Source organism: Ranitomeya variabilis, chromosome 5 (genome assembly GCF_051348905.1).
Source record: "Ranitomeya variabilis isolate aRanVar5 chromosome 5, aRanVar5.hap1, whole genome shotgun sequence".
In the NCBI taxonomy this organism is placed as follows: Eukaryota; Metazoa; Chordata; class Amphibia; order Anura; family Dendrobatidae; genus Ranitomeya; species Ranitomeya variabilis.
Genome location: NC_135236.1, coordinates 191,983,398 through 192,008,028, shown reverse-complemented (window position 1 = coordinate 192,008,028; position 24,631 = coordinate 191,983,398). Strand labels below are relative to the sequence as shown.

The 24,631-nt window shown below is 40.6% G+C and overlaps 1 protein-coding gene across 1 annotated transcript in view; it reads left to right on the top strand.

Moving 5' to 3' along the window:
• Window positions 1-23,565, top strand: part of HDC (histidine decarboxylase) — a 35,532-nt gene extending 11,967 nt beyond the window's left edge. Inside the window, exons 5-12 of the mRNA XM_077260949.1 lie at window positions 1,313-1,447; window positions 5,431-5,574; window positions 5,745-5,811; window positions 6,084-6,246; window positions 7,253-7,343; window positions 12,842-12,940; window positions 15,440-15,541; window positions 21,916-23,565. Of these exons, the coding sequence (XP_077117064.1) occupies window positions 1,313-1,447; window positions 5,431-5,574; window positions 5,745-5,811; window positions 6,084-6,246; window positions 7,253-7,343; window positions 12,842-12,940; window positions 15,440-15,541; window positions 21,916-22,614 (1,500 nt within the window). The 3' untranslated portion in view covers window positions 22,615-23,565. The remainder of the gene's footprint in view (window positions 1-1,312; window positions 1,448-5,430; window positions 5,575-5,744; window positions 5,812-6,083; window positions 6,247-7,252; window positions 7,344-12,841; window positions 12,941-15,439; window positions 15,542-21,915) is intronic.
• The last annotated feature ends 1,066 nt before the right edge of the window (window positions 23,566-24,631 follow it).

Below are 24,631 nucleotides of genomic sequence, written 5' to 3'. Positions count from 1 at the left end.
CCAACAGCACAGCTAACCTCTCTCACACCACAGCTAACCCCACTCACACCACAGCTAACCTGACCCAAACTACACCCCCTACACACCACAGCTAACCCCACCCAAACCACAGCTACATTGTCTACTGAAAGTAAGTAGCTTATCACAGGAGGTGGAGTCAGACTACTTGGTACAAGGCAGCTAGTCCAGGCAGTGATAATGTCCTGGTGATAAAACATTGACTGTATGGAAACAACAGCACACAGTCTAATAAGTTATATAATGCTGAAATCAGGGTCTCAGCCTCTACGTGATGCTGCCCTCAGATTACATAGAACTAAATCCCTTTTAGGATCTAATTCTAACTGCTATTTTCAGTACTTATTTCTAACTTTTAGAGTGCTGTACATGCTAAATACAGAATGATATAAATTCAATGTATGAATACTGTAAATAGTACAATAAACATAAATGTACTGAGTCAAAAAGCTTGGCACGCAATAATGCTTGTAGAAAATAAAGTAATTTATTTTACATCTGGACAGACAGATCAGCGGTAGCTCGTTTCTTGCTAAACGTTTTCGGTCCTTTGTGGCCCTTCCTCAGAGCAAGTTTATCTAATGTACTGGAGTGTAGGATCTGGACTTATAATCAGATGTATGAGTATACTGGCAATATATGTGGAGGCAAATTTCAGAGGCAGTAATGGAGACCGTGACTGTGAGCAGGATAAGCTGCTTGGGCATGCGGTGTGCCCACACTGTGTACGTTCTGTTGCCTGGAGCGCTGGTGGCGTGCTGAGATGCTGAGGGAGGCCTCCACATATATTGCCAGTATACTCATACATCTGATTATAAGTCCAGATCCTACGCTCCAGTACATTAGAGCTTTTTGATACATTTGATTTAAGGGGCTGGAAACCCTACTTGAGCACCTCTACTCACAAATTTATAGAGTGCCGTGTAACTTGTTCTTCTTATAAATGTACTGAGTGACAGACTGGTGCAGAAGTGGCGCCTGTCCAAAGAGCTTGCAATCTACAAGGGCAAAGGGAAAAGAAAGTATGGTAAGTGAGAGCAGTGACAATTATATAGTTGCGTAGAAGAAATAAAAAAAACAACATTTTATTCCGTTCTGCTGTCAATATTATATTGTATGTACAACATGAAAAATTTGGTGAAAGGTCATCTTTACATACATACAGTATTACTTCATTTCCAAAGAAATTCATTGTCTCAGATTACTGAATTCAAACTAATACCCCACAAATAAATCTAGACAATCATGCCCATCTCTTTACTATTACATCAAATACACTTCTTTACAATCGCAGAGTACTGTGAGCGAGTCTACATTGATTGCTTTACTGGCTGCCAGGAAGGACAAAATCCTGGCTATGAAAACCTCCGAACCTGATTCAGATGATTCCAGCCTGAATTCTCGTCTCATTGCCTATGCCTCAAATCAGGTGAGCCGGTTATCGGCACATATTACCAAAATCATTTACATGTTTCAATCATTTACTGTATATTTGAAGGCTTATTTCTAATGCGGGTTTTGGCATACCATGTGCTAATCAATATGCCCAAGCTCAACCGGCAGCAAAGTCCACTGTCACTCCACCTCCACCAGGGGCCTATAGATTATATTGCACAATCTACTGGACATTTTGTTTTGAAAGAAGGAATAGCGATGGATAATAATCATTTGACCCCTCAAAACAGCTCAGGGGTCCTGACCAATTGACTGGATAAGGTTCAGATATTTTGTACTGTATATCTTTACTTTGATATCAGATACCACATACAACCCCTCTCCCAAAATTCTGGGGTTAAGAATTGCAAACTCTTAACACCCACTCAATAAATGCTTGCATGGGGTTGTCCACTTTTGAAAGTAGCTTTTTTTTTTTTTTTTTTACTTAAATGAATGTAATTCAGGCTAAATTTTTTTTGTTAAAAAATGTTGCACCATTTCCTTCTATAATCTATATTTTGGACTGTCTATTGCTGGCTACAGAATGAGGTAGCTGAAAATCCATCAGTGATCCAGCTATGAACGAGGAGTATAAGTTTTTCTGGGCTTCTCTCAGTTGATTAATAACCACACAACACATCAGTCTGTAAAAGTCAAATTGTGCAACTTTTTTAATGAAATACAATTTATAAAAATGATTTATTTCAGCCCCAAATACATGTATTTAAGTAAAAAAAATCGTTCCCAAATGTGGGCAACCACTTTATGTTCTTACACAAAGTATCTGTATTTCTCGATTTTGTATTCCGGTAATACATACAAAAATGGTTCTAATGTCCATATATATATATATATATATATATATATATATATATATATATATATATATATATATTGGATGGTGGCCCGATTCTAATGCATCGGGTATTCTAGAATATGTATGTATGTATGTATATAGCAGCCACATAGTATATAGCACATGCCACGTAGTATATAGGAGCCATGTAGTATATAGCAGACAAATACTACGTGGCCTGTGCTATATACTATGTGGCTGCTATATACATACATACATATTGTAGAATACCCGATGCGTTAATACAGGCCACGAAGTATACAGGTCCTTCTCAAAAAATTAGCATATAGTGTTAAATTTCATTATTTACCATAATGTAATGATTACAATTAAACTTTCATATATTATAGATTCATTATCCACCAACTGAAATTTGTCAGGTCTTTTATTGTTTTAATACTGATGATTTTGGCCTACAACTCCTGATAACCCAAAAAACCTGTCTCAATAAATTAGCATATTTCACCCGTCCAATCAAATAAAAGTGTTTTTTAATAACAAACAAAAAAACCATCAAATAATAATGTTCAGTTATGCACTCAATACTTTGTCGGGAATCCTTTGGCAGAAATGACTGCTTCAATGCGGCGTGGCATGGAGGCAATCAGCCTGTGACACTGCTGAGATGTTATGGAGGCCCAGGATGCTTCAATAGCGGCCTTAAGCTCATCCAGAGTGTTGGGTCTTGCGTCTCTCAACTTTCTCTTCACAATATCCCACAGATTCTCTATGGGGTTCAGGTCAGGAGAGTTGGCAGGCCAATTGAGCACAGTAATACCATGGTCAGTAAACCATTTACCAGTGGTTTTGGCACTGTGAGCAGGTGCCAGGTCGTGCTGAAAAATGAAATCTTCATCTCCATAAAGCATTTCAGCCGATGGAAGCATGAAGTGCTCCAAAATCTCCTGATAGCTAGCTGCATTGACCCTGCCCTTGATGAAACACAGTGGACCAACACCAGCAGCTGACATGGCACCCCACACCATCACTGACTGTGGGTACTTGACACTGGACTTCAGGCATTTTGGCATTTCCTTCTCCCCAGTCGTCCTCCAGACTCTGGCACCTTGATTTCCGAATGACATGCAAAATTTGCTTTCATCAGAAAAAAGTACTTGGGACCACTTAGCAACAGTCCAGTGCTGCTTCTCTGTAGCCCAGGTCAGGCGCTTCTGCCGCTGTTTATGGTTCAAAAGTGGCTTTACCTGGGGAATGCGGCACCTGTAGCCCATTTCCTGCACACGCCTTTCCACACCAGACTCAGTCCACTGCTTCCTCAGGTTCCCCAAGGTCTGGAATCGGTCCTTCTCCACAATCTTCCTCAGGGTCCGGTCACCTCTTCTAGTTGTACAGCGTTTTCTGCCACATTGTTTCCTTCCAACAGACTTACCATTGAGGTTCCTTGATACAGCACTCTGGGAACAGCCTATTTGTTGAGAAATTTCTTTCTGGGTCTTACCCTCTTGCTTGAGGGTGTCAATGATGGCCTTCTTGACATCTGTCAGGTCGCTAGTCTTACCCATGATGGGGGTTTTGAGTAATGAACCAGGCAGGGAGTTTTTAAAAGCCTCAGGTATCTTTTGCATGTGTTTAGAGTTAATTAGTTGATTCAGAAGATTAGGGTAATAGGTCATTTAGAGAACCTTTTCTTGATATGCTAATTTATTGAGACAGGTTTTTTGGGTTATCAGGAGTTGTATGCCAAAATCATCAGTATTAAAACAATAAAAGACCTGACAAATTTCAGTTGGTGGATAATGAATCTATAATATATGAAAGTTTAATTGTAATCATTACATTATGGTAAATAATGAAATTTAACACTATATGCTAATTTTTTGAGAAGGACCTGTATAACAGTGGCCATGCAGTATATAACACAGCCCAAACAGTATATAACACAGCCCACGTACTATATAACACAGCCCACGCAGTATATAGCAGCCACGCAGTATATAACACAGGGCACGTAGTATATAGCACAGCCCACGCAGTATTTAACACAGCCCACGCAGTATATAACACTGCCCATGTAGTATATAGCACAGCCCACGCAGTATATAACACTGCCCACGCAGTATATAACACTGCCCATGTAGTATATAGCAGCCACGCGGTATATAACACAGCCCACGTAGTATTTAGCAGTGTGGGCACCATATCCCTGTTAAAATAAAAAATAGTTATATACTCACCCACCGGGATCCAGCGAAGCTCTGGCGATGCGCGCGCGGCTGCTGCCATCTTCCTTTCCCAGGATGCATTGCGAAATTACCCAGATGACTTAGCGGTCTTGCGAGACCGCTAAGTCTTCTGGGTAATTTCGCAATGCACCTCTGGGAAGGGAAGATGGCGGCAGGCGCGAGCGCATCGTCAGACGACGGAAGGTGAGAATAGCAGGTTTTTTGTTTTTTTATTATTTTTAACGTTACATCTTTTTACTATTGATGCTGCATAGGCAGCATCAATAGTAAAAAGTTGGGGACACACAGGGTTAATAGCAGTGGTAACGGAGTGCGTTACCCGCAGCATAACGCGGTCCGTTACCGCTGGCATTAACCCTGTGTGAGCGGTGACTGGAGGGGAGTATGGAGCGGGCGCCGGGCACTGACTGCAGGGGAGTAGGGAGGGACTAATCGGACTGTGCCCGTCGCAGATTGGTCGCGGCAGCCATGACAGGCAGCTGGCGAGATCAATCAGCGACGCGGGATTTCCGTTACGGAAATTGCAGACAGAAAGACGGAAGTACCCCTTAGACAATTATATATATATATATAGATAGATAGATATATTTATATATATGTGCAGCACGGTGGCTCAGTGGTTAGCATTTTTGCAGCTCTGGGGTGCTGGGTTCAAATCCCACCAAGGACAACATCTGCAAGGAGTTTGTATGTTCCCCCCGTGTTTGTGTGGGTTTCCTCCGGGTTCTCCGGTTTCCTCCCACATTCCAAAGAGATACTAATAGGGAATGTAGATTGTGAGCCCCATCGGGAACAGCGATGATGATGTCTGTAAAGCGCTGCAGAATATGATAGTGCTATATAAGTGAGTAAAATAAATATATTAGTATATCCGGGGTAGTGCTTTATTCACTAGACTCTATTTTGTGTGTGCAGGCTCACTCTTCTGTAGAAAAGGCTGGTCTGATTTCTTTAGTAAAAGTCCGTTTTCTGCCAGTGGACGAAAATTTTTCTCTTAGAGGTGAGACATTAAAAGCTGCAGTGGAAGAAGATCGAAAATGCGGACTAGTGCCTGTCTTTGTAAGTTAGAAACAAAATCTTACTTATGTCTGTAGTTTAATGTACGTGTTTAACATGTTAATATTTAGCAAATTATTAATATTATACATACCCATGCATTCATCGATATCATTATTTATGCTTAGAATTAGTATCCAGGACGCGGCCTCTTACATTATCCATCTTTACAGGTCTGTGCAACACTAGGAACCACAGGAGTGTGCGCCTTTGATAATCTAGCAGAGTTGGGCCCAATATGTAAGTTAGTACATTGCAAGTATCCTTGTGTGTTTCTTTCCATTGTTATACTATATATATATATATATATATATATATATATATATATATATATATATATATATATATATATATATATATATTTTATGTTTTGAATGTTCAAGAAAGACATTACAATTCTAATATAACCACAATAAATAGTATCAACATTCATATCTTAAAGGAAACCGCAGAGATTACTGGGATTGGGATTTTGATTCATTTTTGTGCTAATATTTGACTTTCCCGCCCAGGCGCCAGAGAAGGGTTGTGGCTCCATATTGATGCAGCGTACGCGGGCACTGCCTTCCTGTGCCCAGAATTCAGAGCACTGTTCAACGGAGTGGAGGATGCTGATTCCTTTACATTCAATCCATCAAAGTGGATGATGGTACATTTCGACTGCACTGCTTTCTGGTGAGCCATATATTTTCTGCTTTCCTGGAGAATGACTACTTGCTGCAAGTAGTAACTGGCCATGATTAGAGTTGAGTGAATTTTTCAATATTCAGTTTGGATTACGATCGCCGGCGAATATTGTATTTGCAATATTTGCAGAACATAGCCAAACGCCATTGGAGTGAATGGGAGTAGAAATGACTGAATATGTTCGGAAACAATCGTCAAACATAAATGGGTGAAGAAACGCTGGATGAAATGACATGCGGTAGTTTACAAAAATGCAGCAGCTTTAGAAATCAGTCAGGGAAAAAAAAAACAATGTGTGTGCATGAAATTTCTGAAATCTCATAGCTTTTGCTGGTACTGTAAAACGCAGCTTATAATTTGTATTATAAAAAATGCAGCAAAAACGCAACGTGTGAATATAACCTTAAGGTACAAGGCTGCACTCTGTGACTTCAGACTTGTGAGTCTTCACATTGCGCACACTGGGCATTGTGAGGATTCTCTGGTGCTTGATTTGCATACTTCCGCCGCACTCAGATGTGATGTTTTATCTCATACGGTAGTGTGACCCCGACCTAACACAAGCAATCCCCACACATAGAATGACTGAGCTGAGAATCCCCCGGGTGGGTAACAGCCTGTACTCTGTATTCACTGTACTCAGCAAGCAGTGTGAATGGTGAACTCCAGGCTGGTAAGTTTCCATACACACCAATTTGTATGGGGCAATAACAATAGATATGAAGTGAGGTAACAAGTTTCCTTGACAAATTAGGAAAATAACAATGAAATATAAATGTAAGTCTATCAGTGCTCAGTGTGCTCTAGGTCTTCCTTGCAGACAGTTTAGTAGTAATGTGAATATGGGAATAATGGGAGGTGGAAGACTCTAGGCTATGATAGCACATTGTTTTATGGTCTTATAGTCAGCAAGTACTGAAGAATACAAACCTCACAGTGCAGGCCGCCCTGGGGTACGGTGACTTTGGGATAATGCTGCTTCATTTTTGTCTAGGGTCAAAGACAAATACAAGCTGCAGCAAACATTCAGTGTGGACCCCATCTACCTCCGGCATGCCAACAGTGGAGCTGCTACTGATTTTATGGTAAGCTTTTATGTAACCACAGGAATTGGAAAATTTCAACTTCTAGTTTTGTATTTTTGTAAAAATAATCTGAACCCCGGATGATTATTCCAGGGGAGGTGGCTGTTGGCCGAGATATTCTGCTTTTACTTTGCTAGTGTTGACGTGCGGCAATTTAAATAGTTTCAGATATTAGTAATGCAGATATCTGGCTGGAAGGAAGGAGTAAGTTCATGTAAGCAGATCAGAGACATTCTGCAGCATATCCGAAACAAGGAGCTGTGTAGATTAAGGGTATGTGTCCACGTTCAGGATTGCATCAGGATTTGGTCAGGATTTTTCATCAGTTTTTGTAAGCCAAAACCAGGAGTGGAACAATTAGAGGAAAAGTATAACAGAAACATATGCTCCACTTCTGCATTTATCACCCACTCCTGGTTTTGGCTTACAAATACTGATGAGAAATCCTGACCAAATCCTGATGCAATCCTGAACGTGGACACATACCCTGATATATACTTTTCTGAGAAAAGATTCATTATTAGGGTATGTGTCCACGTTCAGGATTGCATCAGGATTTGGTCAGGATTTTACATCAGTATTTGTAAGCCAAAACCAGGAGCGGAACAATTAGAGGAAAAGTATAAGGCTATGTCTCCACGTTCAGGATGGCCGGCGGTATCGCCGCAGCGGCGAAGCCGCTCGGCGCTAAGCCCCGCCCCCTTTCTGGGACGCGATCATGCCGGATGTGTTAACTCTTCACATCCGGGATGATCGCTCTGTCCCATAGGGCCCTGTGATATGCCTTGCGGGGACGCTGCGTCCCCGCAAGGTGTACGGACATGCTGCGATCTGAAAAGACGCGCAGCATGTCCGGAGTCGCAGGGCCGCCGCGTGCGGGTTTCCACGCATAGTGGAGACGGGATTTCATAAAATCCCCTCCACTATGCTGGAACATCTGGACGCTGCTTGTTTGACGCTGCAGCTCTGCGCAGCGTCAAACAAGCAGCGTTTCCTGACCGTGGAAACATACCCTAATAGAAACATATGCACCACTTCTGGATTTATCACCCACTCCTGGTTTTGGCTTACAAATACTGATGAAAAATCCTGACCAAATCCTGATGCAATCCTGAACGTGGACACATACCCTAAGGCCTCGCTCACATGGCGTATAACACGGCCCAGTGCTATCTGTTGTCTTACCAGAGAACACTCGGACCAATGCTATACTATGGGGCAGTGCAGACTGGCGATTGTTTTCTACAGACTGAATCGGTCTGCAGAAAAAATGTCAGCATGCTGCGAGTGGCTCCGGAATTTGGATTATGCGCTCCCATACAAGTCTGTAGTCTGTAGGTGAAACATCAGACTGCACTTGGATTTTATCTGACTGCATTCTGATTTACATGGACACAGACAATGTTAAAAATAGAGAAATCTTGTTCTCCACCTTCTCCACACATGTGCTCCGATTCTCGCATGTGAGAGACTGGGATCACAGTGTCATTACCATAATCGATCCCATTTTCTCGAATGAGAGTATCTACGTCTCTGTGACCCTGTGTGACAGGCTGCTGATCACCTGAGGAACTAGCAATATGCTCCAGTCAAATGATCTTTTGGTTTGCACAAAAGATCATCATTCTCTGCAGCACATTGTCCAGTGTACACATGATATGTGCTGCTGAGAAAAATGGCCGCCTATGCGCATTGAATGAGCTATGGTTGAGTGTTCGCTGTGCACCTGACGCACTGTCTGCCTGTCTAAACAGGCCATTAATTTCTGCATCTATTAGCTACATTAGGTTCCTGGTGTTTTTTATCATTCGAGTATGTTTTTTTTTACATGCTTTCTTTATTGAGTTTTTTTTCTATGTGGCCGTTTTGTCTCTTTTTGGTATGTCATGTTTTAAATAAAGCTGCCTTGTTTTTGATACTTCCTGGTATTTGACTTTGACAAAACTTTATTGATACAGTCATGTGTGGATTACATGAATTTTTACTAGCGAGCTTTCCTGAATTTAATCCAAGTCTATGGGAAAAATCTGCACAAAAACTCAATGTATTAGCAAGAGAAATTGATATATTGTGGATTTCAAAAACGTCCCGCAGGTCTGTTTATGCAGCGTAAGAAAAAGCACAGTGGGCAGGAGATTACTATGAATCCCATCCACTTTTCTGGAACTTTAAAACCATGAATTTTTGTGAAATATCAAAAACTCACCAAAAGTGATTAGCAGCTTTCCTTGTGAGTATGCAGCTAATAATTAGTGAGTATAATGACCAACTGGACGCCTAATCTCAGAATGAGCAGAAGTAATGATAAAATGAATAAGAAGTTATATGGGAATCCCTATACATCTGCCTGTCCAGTTCCTCCTGCTCCGACTGCATGTAAAATGTGCCAGGTTCCAATTTTTTGTTTTAAGGAATCTAAAACTATTAAATATAAATATTTCTTCATTCTGTGAATGCTAACATTATTGGATGTAACAGACCTGCCATCTACTGTCAGTACGCTGGCCTATAAGAATCTCTTATTTCAAAAATTCAACAAATAGCATCCTATAAAGACATAAGGAAATATCTAGGCAAGCAACAGTGCCATAACTTCACCTCAAGTCCACAGGATCTACCCTATGTACTTTGTCCGCTACATGTTTATTTGGAAGAAAATGAAATAAATCCAGGTTCGGCTTCTCTCACCTCCAGCAATCAGATATGATCATCAAGGAAATCTGCTTTTAAGCATATACAGCTCTGGCAAAAATTAAGAGACCACCACATCAAAACCCTGTCATGGACAGCCCAATCTCCAGAACTGAACCCCATTGAAAACCCCTGGAATGTAATCAAGAGGATGATGGATAGTCACAAGTCATCAAACAAAGAAGAACTGCTTACATTGTTGCGCCAGAAGCAGTGTGAAAGACTGGTGGAAAGCATGCCAAGACGCATGAAAGCTGTGATTAAAAATCATGGTTATTCCACAAAATATTGATTTCTGAACTCTTCCGGAGTTAAAACATTAGTATTGTTGTTTCTAAATGATTATGAACTTGTTTTCTTTGCATTATTTGAGGACTGAAAGCACTGTTTGTTTGTTTTTATTTTGACCATTTTGCTTTGTCAGAAGAAATATACAAAAATTATTGCTTTGAAATTCGGAGACATGTTGTCAGAAGTTTATAGAATAAAAGAGCAATTTACCGTCTATACTCGAGTATAAGCCGAGAATTTCAGCCCATTTTTTTAGGCTGAAATTGCCCCTCTAGGGGTCGGAAGGGGAGGTGGAGTGGCAGCGGTCTAAGTATACTCACCTGCTCCTAGCGCGGTCCCTGCTTTCCCGGCGCCGGCAGCTTCTTCCTGTAGTGAGCGGTCACATGGTACCGCTCATTACAGTAATGAATATGGACTCCACTGCCATAGGGGTGGAGCCACATATTGATTACTGTAATGAGCGGTACCATGTGACCGCTCACTACAGGAAGAAGCTGTCGGCGCCGGGGAAGCAGGGACCGTGCCAGGAGCAGGTGAGTATAAGCAGTGACCGATATTTACCTGCTCCCCGTTCCACCGCCCCCAGCCGCCGCTGCGTCTTCTGCTCCTCTGCAGTGATGCTAAGGTCAGAGGGCTCAGTGACGCGATTAGTGCGCGCTGCCCTCTGCCTGAGCAGTCAGTGCAGTGGACGGGGAACGTAGCTGCGGCTCGTGGCGGTGGAACCGGGAGCAGGTGAATATAGCAAGTGCCAGGGGCCTGAGCGACGAGAGGTGAGTATGTGATTTTTTTTTTTTTATCGCAGCAACAGCATAAGGGGCAAATGATTGTATGGAGCATCTTATGGGGCCATAATCGGCATTATATGGGGCATTACATGGGGCAAATGACTGTATGGAGCATCTTATGGGGCCATAATCGGCATTATATGGGGCATTACATGGGGCAAATGACTGTATGGAGCATCTTATCGGGCCATAATCGGCATTATATGGGGCATTACATGGGGCAAATGACTGTATGGAGCATCTTATGGGGCCATAATCAACATTTGTGCAGCATTATATGGGGTGTATTTCGTATGGAGTATCTTATGGGGTCATCATGAACTGTATGGAGCATTATGTGGGGCTCCTGATTCAATATGGATATTCAAAAACACTTAACCTACTGATGTCTCAATTCATTTTACTTTTATTGGTATCTATTTTTATTTTTGACATTTACCGGTAGCTGCTGCATCTTCCACCCTAGGCTTATACTCGAGTCATTAAGTTTTCCCAGTTTTTTGTGGCAAAATTAGGGGGGTTGGCTTATACTCGGGTCGGCTTATACTCGAGTATATACGGTACATTTTACTCAAAAATATACCTATAAAGAGAAAAATCAGACAAACTGAACATTTTGCAGTGGTCTGTTAATTTTTTCCAGAGCTGTATATCTTTTCTGTAGCAGCGACTGCAGAAAATGTAGAATTACACAAAGGCTATGAATCTGTTAGGCTACGTTCACATTTGCGGTCCTCGCCGCAGCGTCGGGCGCCGCAGCGGCGCCGCATGCGTCATGCGCCCCTATATTTAACATGGGGGCGCATGGACATGCGGCGCACTTGCGTTTTGCGCCGCATGCGTCGCTGCGGCGCCCGCGTCGGGGCGCAGAGGACGCAGCAAGTTGCATTTTTGCTGCGTCCAAATTCAATGAAAAAAACGACGCATGCGGCGCAAAACGCAGCGTTGTGCATGCGTTTTGCTGCGTTTTTATTTGCGTTGTGCGTTGCGGCGCCGACGCTGCGGCGCACAACGCAAATGTGAACGTAGCCTTACATGGACAATTCAGGTCTGACCCCCAATGCATAAAATTACAACTGTCCATAATGAGTGTGGCCACTAAAAATAAACAAGAAACAAGAGCAGGTTCAGACCGACAATCTATTTCACCGGGCCAATTACTGGAGGGCCACTCCAGAATAGGCAGCGCTGCTCCCTGATGCTTGTGTTTTTGGCAATGGATCACACATTCTTGCAGAGTTCAATATTAGCTCCACCTCCTTGTCACTCTTGTAGAATGAGAGGTCTTACCTATGCTCCAAGCTGTTCTGGTTGTCTGTGGAACAGAGGAAGAAATTCCAACTGGGTGTTTTGCATTATTAATATGTCTGAAAGTAGTGACTAAGGGGTAACATTTCTCCTTATAGAGAGTGATATTCCTGACCTACCAGCGTAAGGAGGCTTATAAGCCATGCAATGCTGCACTGGGAAATTAAATATGCAAATTGTCTCTTCAGAGAGGAAGAGAACCTGAACTCTAGTGCCACCTATTGGAAGTAAGTCATGTGTCAAGAGTCGTTACAGGTTGATATTGACTTTTAGTATTGCTACTTCCAATAGGTGGCACTAGAGTTCAGGTTCTCTTCCTCTACGAAGAGACAATTTGCATATGAAAGTAGGAATAAAGGGAATTAAAGACTATAACAGGATTGTATCACAACATCAGCTCATTTTACATATTTATGATTGCAGCACTGGCAAATTCCACTTAGTCGTCGCTTCCGATCTCTGAAACTTTGGTTTGTCATTCGATCATTTGGAATAAAAAATCTTCAGACACATATCAGACATGTAAGTACCGCATACCATAGTACCATAGGTCCCTTCTATTTCTTAGTAAGACCTGCTGATTGACTTTATTTATCCACAGTTACAATCCAAAGGAGTAGATTTAGTTGTATGCAATTGGGTGCACTGCCGCTCCATCTTAATAGTTAAAATCAATCACATTCCCTTTATACTCTATGGGGCTGTTTAAAAAAAAAATAGAGACATGTCCGTTTTTGATCCAAGTGATGAGTCAAATTCACCCAATCAAATCAATGGGTCTGTAAAGAAAGCAGACAGCACCCAGATGCCAGCCACGATTTTTACTGATGGTGGGTATCAGAAGATTGTTTTTTTTTTTTTTCACAAGATAAAAACCAGATGTGACACTGATGGTAAAAAATTACATAAGGACCAAAAATGAATTAAAATTGGATCCAGCACACTGATATTTCTTATATTCAAAAAGATATCCCAAATGGTCTGCATGACGCTGTCATGATATCTCGTCGGTGAGGGTGACCACTAAGGGGCAAGGCCAGGTGTGTCTGGTTTACCGAAGAAGAAAAAAGCATTTTACCACACTTCCATCCATAAAATTCATCTTTTTATTATAAATTAATTTAAAAACAGGAGGATCGATCATGAGGATAAACCTTACGCATTCCTGGTGTACACTACGCCCCTAATCATAGGAATAGGAGTAAGGGCATAGTGTATGCCAGAAACGGGTAAGGCTTTCTCCTCATGATGGAGCCTCCTATTTTTAAATTAATTTCTAATAAAAAGATGAATTTTATGGAAGGAAGTGCTGGAAAATCCTTTTTACTTTTTCCACTCTACAATATCTGACCGTCACCAGCAGGATTTGGCATCCATTCATCAACTTTCCGGTTTATCCTGAACAATATTGACGTAGTAAACTTCGTTATTTCTTCCTTTTTTCTACAAACCTTGTCTGATTTATGTTGCTGCTGCTGCCAGTTTTTATTGCAGTATAAGGGCTCATGCAGACGGCCGTAGATTATGCAAATGACATTTTAACTAAACTTTCATCATAGTTAGATCAGTGTCAGAAAATTGTGATGCAATTCTCTTGGATGACAGAAATGGAGCACACTGTGAGAAGATGGAGAACAAAATGTCTCCATCTTCTCCGATGTGTCAGTGTGAGGAAATTTGACTGCACTCCGATGTCATTGGAGTGCAGTCCGATGAATTCTGTTCATTCATTAACTTGCATGGCTGAGTGCATTCCAAATATCGTATCAAACCCGGCCATGCTGTAATGTTTTCCCCGGACTGGCTCTGTAAAATTAGACACGTGCACGACCCCCGAGATTAACATTGGTCTGTGTACTATCCGATGTTTTGCCGGATTGCACTTGGATCGATAATAACGCTAATTACACGAGCCCTAAGACAAAATATTGTTCAAAAGATAGTAAAAATTGGTGTATGGCTATGTTCACATCATGTTTTACCACTCGCTATTGTCTCCGTAGAGGAGTCTGAAGCCCTGAAAAACAGGATATGGACGTTTGCGCTGATGGGGGAATTGACGTTCATGATGTAGACACTGTCATTTTGTGCCTTTTTTCGGATATCATTTTCGTCAGTATCCGCCTATTTGAGGAGAGCAAAATTTGGTTGATTACATTTTGGTGATTTCCTGAAATAGGCGAAATACTGCCAATAATAATATCCGAAAAAGCACAAAATGACGCTGTCTACATCATGAACGTCAATGCCCCCATCAGCACAAACACCCATATCCTGTTTTTCGGGCTTCAGACTCCTCTACGGAGCCAATAGCGAGTGGTAAAGCGTGATGTGAACATAGCCATACACCAATTTTTACTATCCATTGATCAATATTCTGACTTGTACTACAATCAAAACTGAGAAATTCTCCAGCAGTAGCAACATTAAACCAAACACACCGGCGTGAAGCGTGATGTGAACATACCCTAAGGCGTCAGTCAGATGTCAGGGATTTTTTATGTGGATCAGTGTTTCATCAGTGATTTTTCACAAAGGAAAAATAAATGACAAAACTTCTATAATGCAATGCTAATCACAGACAGTATATGGACAGTCTACTGATGCCATCCATGTGCTGTCCGGGATTTTCACAGGCCCATAACCTTGTATTGGTAATTTTGATCCATCAAAAACGGACATACCTACCTCTGTGATTTTGTAACGACACATTGTCCTCAGAAAGAAAATGGACATGTGAATAGCACCTTAGATTATAATGGATACGTGTTGCATCTGTGAAAATATGTAAATTATTTCCTGTTCTTTTATTTTCATTTTTCTCATCCACTATAAAATGTTATTTGCAACAAAAGTCAAATTGCCGTACCTGTGTGTTTGGTCACTAAACCATTGTTTTCTTTTAATTCTAAAGGGCACCACTAGATGGTGGTATAACATTGATGATTTCATCTTCATGTGAAACATAAAACATTAAGGTATATACATAAAATGTGCTGCCATATGTTGCATGTATTTCAGGGTACAGATATGGCAAAGTATTTTGAGTCATTGGTTAAAGCCGACCACCTGTTTGAGGTTCCTGCAAAAAGACATCTTGGACTTGTTGTCTTCCGGCTAAAGGTAATCTAATGTCTGGTGGCCTTTTCTTTCTAGTGATGTTCTGCTACATATTTTGGAACATTTATTTTTTACAAATAGTCCTTGGCTTGGTTTCATAAATTGGAAATATACAGTACGGCCAGATCCAATTCCTGTAATCCCCTGCTGTAATGTCTGTTTAGTCTTTTGCTTCCTCCCCTGCCCAGGAGCTGTAATATGATCAGACCATGTTCCTGCACGGTCAGACACAGCCATTACACAGTACACAGCAGGGGCACATTTATAAGATTATATCAGCACAGGGACACGTCTATCAGGCATTCTGTCAGTGGATATGACAGGTCTCATGCATTGCAATGCATGAGACCATTGATCAGACTAATAAAAGTTAAAGTCCCATAGAGGGACTAACTGAAAAAGTAAAGCAAAAGTTAAGAAAAAAAATTGCAAGAAACTGATTAAAAATACCAGAAAATAAAGAAGGAAAAATATTATACCAATAAATATATATATATGTAAAAGCAAAAACAAACTAATAAAGTTCACATATTGGATATTGCCACATCAAGAACAACTCACTGTATAAAACTGTCACACTTGTTAACCCCTTCAGTGAACACCATAAATAAATAAAAATTAAAAACATGGCAAAAAGTGATGACTTTTAATCACACTGACAAAAAAAGTGGAATAAAATGTGATAACAAAGGCAAATGTAAATTAAAATGGCATGTTTGAAAACGCCATCTTGTCCCGCAAAAAATTAGCCACCATACAACTCCATAAGCAGAAAAAATAAAAAGTCATAGCTGTCAGGATATAGTGATGCAAAAACAATTCTTTTTGCCATAAAATTGTTTTTATTGTGCAAAAGCCGCAAAACATAAAACATTTTTATAAATGAGGTATCGCTGTAATCATACTGACCCAAAGAATAAAGCTACCTTATCAATTTTACCACATGGTGAACGGCATAAAGACCACCCCAAAAAAAACAATTTCTGAATGGCTGGTTTTTCTTCATTCTGCCAAAAATCTGAATAGAAAGCAATCAAAAAATGTCATGTGCCCGAAAATCAACTCGTCGCGCAAATACAAGCCCTCACCTGGTTCTGTCGGCAGAAATCTAACAAAATGATAGCTATTAAAATATGGCGATGCAAAAACTTTAGTGTTTTTTTTTTTAAAAGGTTTTTAGTGTGTGATAGCAGCTAAACATAAAAAATTATGTAAATATGGTATAGCTGCAATCGCATCGACCCAAAGAATAAAGTTGTATAATCACTTATAAAGCATGAGGAACAGCGTAAAAAAAAAATGAAGGAAAAATATGGATAATTTCAGCTCATCACCATGACGGCCGTTTCAGACGCTTCAGCACGGAAGTAGTTCAGTCCACACTAAGCATAGCTGTATCCAAGCAAAAAAAGGAGTGTATCCAGCAAGCGTTAAAGGAACAGTGATAGACATTTATGCAAAGAACTTCTCAATATTTAATGAATCCAAAAATATTACATATATAGACAAAATGTTAACCACTCACCCACCTAAAATACGCGTTTCGGCAGATGCCTTTTTCAAGTTGTGTATCCAGCGAGCATTGTTCCTTCAACACTTGCTGGATACACTCCTTTTTATTGCTTGAAAAAATAAATAAAACCAATTCTTGACCTGGTATTGACTTGTTCATTCTGCCTCCCAAAGATCGCAGTAAGGCTCGGGTCACATTTATCCTGCGCTCTACACTGAGCACTTACATCGGGGTTTCCGTGTAAATCTCTGAAATACTTGACTCAGATGGAACCTCTGATGGAAGATTATCTATAAAGAGGCAGATAGAGGCACTGTGAACACCGTCTGGCCTATCATCCGGCGATGTCCTTTTTAGGCGTGCATAAAAGCGCGGTCAACCAAAATTTTGTACACCTTTTAAAAGCTGGATACTGCCTAACAGAAGCTACACAGAGTCCGGAGTAACTCTGCTGCTTCATTAGTCTATGGATCCCTCAGAGGGTTTCATCTGAATCACGTATTTTGTAGATTTAAATGGAAACTCTGATTTAAGTGCTCAGGCTAGAGCACAGGATAAATGTGATCCAAAATATTCTGCAAGCCAAAATGCTACCAATAAAATCTTCTACTCAACACACAAAAAAAGTTCCCACTCAGGTCTGTCATCTGCTAACAAACAAATAGGGGGATTCCACATTCCTCTTAGCACAAAGGCTCTGGAAAGTGACATTGCTCCCACCAAAAGAAATTCAGCTAAATCTGTGCATCCAAATCCAAATGCCCCCTCCTCCTGAGCTCCACAATGTGCTTATCCCGCAGTTAGCGTCCACATGTTTGTCATTATTGTAGCGAGAGCCCACTTAATTTATTGGGTGAGTGTTTCTAGAAGTACAACCTGGGCATAATGTATGGGCACTATAATGTACTGGGCACTACATTGTACAGGCACTACAATGGAATATTTGCATTTTCACTCTGCAACATCAATAGCTGCTTGTTTCTGGAAAACAACCATTGAGTCACAATCTTCATTACACCAGTAGATGAATTTCCAGAGGAGTGTAATTTCTAAATTGAGGTCAATGAGGGAGTTTAGTTTTATACTTTTCTAGCACTTGGGGGCTCTGTATATAGAGTCTGCAAACTAGTCTAGGAAAATCTGCACTCCAAAAGTCAAATTACGCTCCTTCCCTCCCGAGCCTCGCTGTGTGACCAAACAGTACTGTACAGGCACATACGGGGTATTGTCACATTCATGAGAAACTGTGTAACAAATTTAGCAGTAATTTTTCCCCTTGTGAAAATCTAAAATCTGTGGCTAAAGCAACATTTTAGTGATAAAATGTAATTATTTTTTCTTCACCACCCAATGATAAAAAATGTTGTGAAACACATTTGGTGTCAATATGTTCACTGCACAGCTAAATTTATTTAATTAGGAAGTGTGGTTTGTAAAATGGGGTCACTTATGGGGGGTCCTGCTGTCCTGACATTTCAGAGGCTTTGCCAATGTGACATGGCACCAGCAAAACATTCCAGGCAAAGCTGCACTCCGATGGGGTGATCCTTCCCTTCTGTACTTTGCACTCAGCCTGAAAAAAAGTTTCTGACCACATATAGAATATTGCTGTATTCAAGAGAAATTGTGTAACATATTTTATGGTCTATTTTTCCTTAGAAGCCATTTTGAAAACTAAAAACTTGGGGCTAAAGCAACATTTTAGCTGAAAAAATGTAATTTTTCATTTTCGCAGCCCAATGTTATTCAATTCTGTGAAATAACTGTGGGTTTAAAATGCTCATTACACCCCTAGAGGAATTCTTTGAGAAGTGTAGTTTCCAAAATTGGGTCACTTGTAGGAATTTCTGCTATTTTGGCATCTAAGGGCTCTGCCCATGTGACATGGCATCTGCAATCTATTCTAGCAAAAATTGTGCTCCAAAGGTCAAATGATGCTCATTCCCCCTCGAGCCCTGCTGTGTGCCCAAACAAGAGTTTCTGACCACATATGGCGTATACCTGTACTCAAGAGAAATTGCACAACAAATTAAGTGGTGCATTTTCTCCTGTTTCTCTTGTAAAATTTACAAATGTGGGCTTTCAGCAACATTTTCGTTGGAAAGAACGTAATATTTAATTTTCAAGGACCAATATTATTAAATTCTGTGAAGCTTTTCAAATGCAACATGGCATCTGCCATCTATTCCAAACAATTTTGCTCTCCAAAACTCAAAGAGCGCTTCTTTCCTTTCCGAGACCTGCCGCGTGCCCAAACAACAGTTTCTGACCACGTATGGGATATCTCTGTACTCAGGAGACATTGCACAATAGTCCATTTTCTTCTGTTACTCTTGTGAAAATGAAAAATTTGGGGCCGAAACATTTTTTGGGAAAAAAACATAATTTTTAACTTTCCCAGTCCAATGTTTTAAAATTCCGTGAAGCACCTGTGGTTCAAAATGCTCACCACACCTCTAGATAAATTCATTGAGGGGTGTAGTTTTCAAAATGGGTTCACTTCAGGGGGATTTCTACTGTTTAGGCATATCAGGGGCTCTGCAAACACAACATGGCATAAACTGTCTATTCCAGCCAATTTTTCACTCCAAAAGTCAAATGGCGCTCCTTCCCTTCTGATCCCTGCTGTGTGCCCAAACAGTAGTTTTCCACCACATATGGGATATTAGTGTACTCGAGAGCAATTGTACATGAAATTATATGGTCCATTCTCTTACTCTTGTGAAAATGAAACATTTAGGCCTAACGCAACATTTTTTTGGAAATTTTTTTTTCCATTTTTACGGCTCAACATTATACAATTTTGTGAAGCAACTATGAGTTCACCACCACACCTCTAGATAAATTGTTTGAGGGGTGTAGTTTCCGAAATGAAATGAGGATTCCACTGTTTAGGCACCTCAGATGGTCTGTAAACGAGACATGGCATCCGTTATCTATTTTAGACAATTTTGTGTCCCAAAACTCAAAACCGCTCCTTCCCTTCTAAGCCCAGTTAGGTGCCCAAATTGTAGTTTTCCACTACAACAATGTGGTCCATTTTTTCCTGCTATCCTTGTGAAAATGAAAAACTTGAGGCTAAAGCAACATTTTTGTGGGAAAAATTAAATTTTTCATTTTTTCCTTGCTCATTGCTTTAATTCCTGTTACGCACCTAAAGGGTCATTAAACTTCTTGAATTTGGTTTTGAGCACTTTAAGGGATTCAGTTGTTAAGATGGTGTCACTTTTGGGTATTTTCTGTTACATAGGCTTTTGAAGTAACTTCAAATGGGATGTGGTCACTAAAAATTTGGTTTTGTAAATTTTTGGGGAAAAATGAAAATATGATAATAAACTTTCAATCCTTCTAACTTCCTAAAAAAAAATTATGTTTCAAAAATTATGCTGATATGAAGCAAACATATGGGAAATGTTATTTATTAACAATTTTGATTCTGATTTAAGGGCATAAAAATTAAAAGTTTAAAAATTGCAACATTTTCTAATTTTTTAAAAAAATTTCGGACATTTTCATAAATAAATGCAAAATCATGTTGACCAAAACTGACCACTAACATAAAGTACAATGCGTCACGAAAAAAACAATCTCAGAATCACTGGGATATGTTTACGCGTTTCAGAGTTATTACCACATAAAGTGACGTATTTTTGAGAAATGAGGCTCCATTATTAACATATAAAGTGACTCCTTAAGGGGTTAAGTCTAGGGCTACCATAATGTAAACAATCAGGACCATTCTCATGCTTTATTTCACCAAATTGGTAATGCACATGAAATAACCAGATGTTCTTACAGCTTAAGGGTATGTGCACACGTCAGGATTTTTTTTCCGCTATAAAACCGCGATAAAAACGCGAAAAAAAACGCTAACATATGCCTCCTATTATTTACAGTGTATTCCGCATTTTTTGTGCAAATGTTGCGATTTTTTCCGCGAAAAAATCGCATCGCGGAAAAAAAAGCAACATGTTCATTAAAAATGTGGAATTGCGGGGATTCCGCACACCTAGGAGTCCTTTGATCTGCTTACTTCCCGCACGGGGCTGTGCACACCATGCGGGAAGTAAGCAGATTATGTGCGGTTGGTACCCAGGGTGGAGGAGAGGAGACTCTCCTCCACGCACTGGGCACCATATAATTGGTCAAAAATAAAAGAATTAAAATAAAAAATAGTCCTATACTCACCTGCGATGTCTCCCGCAGTGTTCCCGCCTCACCGCTGCATGCTGCCGCTTCGGTTCCTATAGCTGGTGTGCGGTGAAGGACCTGTGATGACGTCACTGTCTTGTGATTGGTCGTGAGCGGTCATGTGACCGCTCACATGACCGCGTCGTCATGGAAGGTCCTGCGCGCACACACCAGCTATAGGAAGAGGAACGGACGCCGCTGAGGAGATCTTCTGGGTGAGTATAAGCATTTTTTTTATTATTTTTAAACATTCTATCTTTTACTATAGATGCTGCATAGGCTGCATCTATAGTAAAAAGTTGGTCACACTTGTCAAACACTATGTTTGACAAGTGTGACCAACCTGTCAGTCAGTTTTCCAAGCGATGCTACAGATCGCTTGGAAAACTTTAGCATTCTGCAAGCTAATTACGCTTGCAGAATGCTAAAAAAAACGCGAAAAAAACGGAAAAAAAACGCAAAAAAAAATGCGGATTTCTTGCAGAAAATTTCCGCTTTTCTTCAGGAAATTTCTGCAAGAAATCCGGACGTGTGCACATACCCTCAGGCCAGCAGTTCCTGATAAACACACTCACACAGCCAAGAGAAACTTTCTGTTTTCAGTGTCTTTTTCAGAATATATTTGTCATCACACACGATTTCACAATACTTCCATGCTTTTTCCAAAACCTAGGGTCCAAACATCCTGACGGAACAAGTACTGGCCGAATTGACCAGATCTGGGAACATGTTTCTTGTTCCAGCCACTATCTATGACAAGCTTATCATCCGTTTCACGGTCACTTCTCAGTTCACCACAAGGGAAGACATTCAGCGTGATTGGAATCTTATCAGACAAGCTGCAATAAATGTCAGTAATCGACATCATAGCTCCATATCTAATTACGGCAATAAATTATTGAGCCCTCAAACCATGGAAGCTGAGGACGAAGGAGACAACTTCCAGAAAATCACCGTACAACCCAAACATGCAGGCTTCAGCCCTAAAGACTGGGTTGAGCAGATTTCTGAAGACAACTTGGATCCCTTTGATGACTGTTTCCCTGAGAATGAGCCTGTGTCTTGCAAACATAGATCAGTTCCTTCTATATGTCGATACTGGTCTTCCCAAAACAAGAAAAAGAGTGCTCGTTCTCTGAGTTGTAATAGTGTTCCTGCGCATAATAGGGAAACCATTGTGCAAAAGTTGGTGCCGCAGTTTGAACTTCAGAAAGATGGCAGCATACACTCCAAGATCCCAGAGAAGGTTATGATTTTAGAGAAAAATGCCTTCCGCAAATTAATTAAATTTTACAGTGTCCCGAGCTTCCCAGAAATCAGTATCCAGTGTGGTCTTAAACTGCCCTGTTGCCCGCTCCAAGCATTGGTGTGATCTTCTCTTTAGCTACTCAAGCATCCTCATTGTGTGGACTGACCAAATGCTATAATGATACTATAAGAACTGGCGACATCACAATATGTCTTTTAAAGCACCACTTCAGCATTTTGGTTTTTTTTTACTTTAAGGCTGGAGTAATGTCACTAAAGTAAGTTCCCTGCCCCTGGTCTCATACTTTTTACCCGCCATTTTCTTCTGTTATCGGCGCTGCTTCAGTTGTCTTCTTCAGTTTGTGATTTGCTGGGTCACTCCAGTGCTTGCTGGAGTGATTTGGAAGTCACTACTCAATGTAAGTCTATGAGAAACAGAGCGAGGATCTTGTGGATTTATATTGAAAGTTTGTGACCATTACCTCTTACTTCTGGTCAATCGGAAGTTGTAATCACAAGATGGCGGCACTGGACCGGAGACGGCTGCTGGTAAGTATATTACTAGGGGCAGGTAACTTGCATTAGTGCCACCGCTCGAGCAGTGAATAAAAAAAAAATACTGGAGAGGTGCTTTAACCCAGTTCAGCCATGTAGCTTATTGGACTGGTTTACTCCATACAGTAGTTGCCTGAGCTGTGATTGATGCACCAGTTTACTGCTTGAATTGAAATATGTCAATTCATTGGGGAAAGAGTATAGTGGGATACTATAGAAAATTGCACATTTCATAAGCAACAATAATAACTTCATAAGCAATCTAATTTCGTAGTCTCAGGTGAGACAGTATATAATCTATGTATTGATATTTCTATATTTAATAATAGCGGATTATCATCATTAAGAGTTCATAGTGAATCCGAGCCTGGCTCTTCAGAAATTAATGAATAATCATCACATATATTATTTCTCTTGTCTCAGATCTATATTTTTTCTTCATATTTAAATAACCAGATTAAATACTTATATTTCCAAATGTGACTGACAATAAACACTTTCTATGACGGAAGTCTAATTCAGTTTGGTTTGTTTGTTTGTTTTTTTTATTTATTTTGCTAAAAAGTTGCCTTAGATTGTTTTTTTACAGGTGTCTAATTCTGGAGGATCTAACATGTCTATACATAAGCCAAGAATGAGCTGCAGCAATGTTGATACAGTTAAAGCCTTCAGTAGAACAGGGTGCGATAGACTCAGCTCCACCACCCTATGTTTCATAGGCTGCTATAATCGATTTATTTATGCGGACAGAACGGTAGGCACATGCACATAATAACTGCTCCCCTCTTAGGCCGGCGTCACACTAGAGAGAAGTACGGATGAGTGAGAGGCGCAAAAACAACGCATTGCACTCGGACCAATGTTTCTCTATAGGGCAGCTTCCATCAGCCGTATATTTCTCGGCCGTATTTGACGGGCTGAGAAAATCGAAGCATGCTGCAATTGTCAGCGTATTCCTCCAAAAATACTCCAATGCAAGTCTATGGGGGCAAGAAAAATACGGATTACACACGGACCGCACGTCTGACTTGCAAGAAATACGCATCGGTGTCCTATAGAAAAGCCGGTAATTCAGTGCGGTGTACAGTACAATCACACTGACATGTTAGAATGGAATTGATAAAGTAAATGTCTACACATAGTATAGGTATATATATATATATATATACACTCACCGGCCACTTTATTAGGTACACCTGTCCAACTTCTTGTTAACACTTAAGTTCTAATCAGCCAATCACATGGCGGCAACTCAGTGCATTTAGGCATGTAGACATGGTCAAGACAATCTCCTGCAGTTCAAACCGAGCATCAGTATGGGGAAGAAAGGTGATTTGAGTGCCTTTGAACGTGGCATGGTTGTTGGTGCCAGAAGGGCTGGTCTGAGTATTTCAGAAACTGCTGATCTACTGGGATTTTCACGCACAACCATCTCTAGGGTTTACAGAGAATGGTCCGAAAAAGAAAAAAAATCCAGTGAGCGGCAGTTCTGTGGGCGGAAATGCCTTGTTGATGCCAGAGGTCAGAGGAGAATGGGCAGACTGGTTCGAGCTGATAGAAAGGCAACAGTGACTCAAATCGCCACC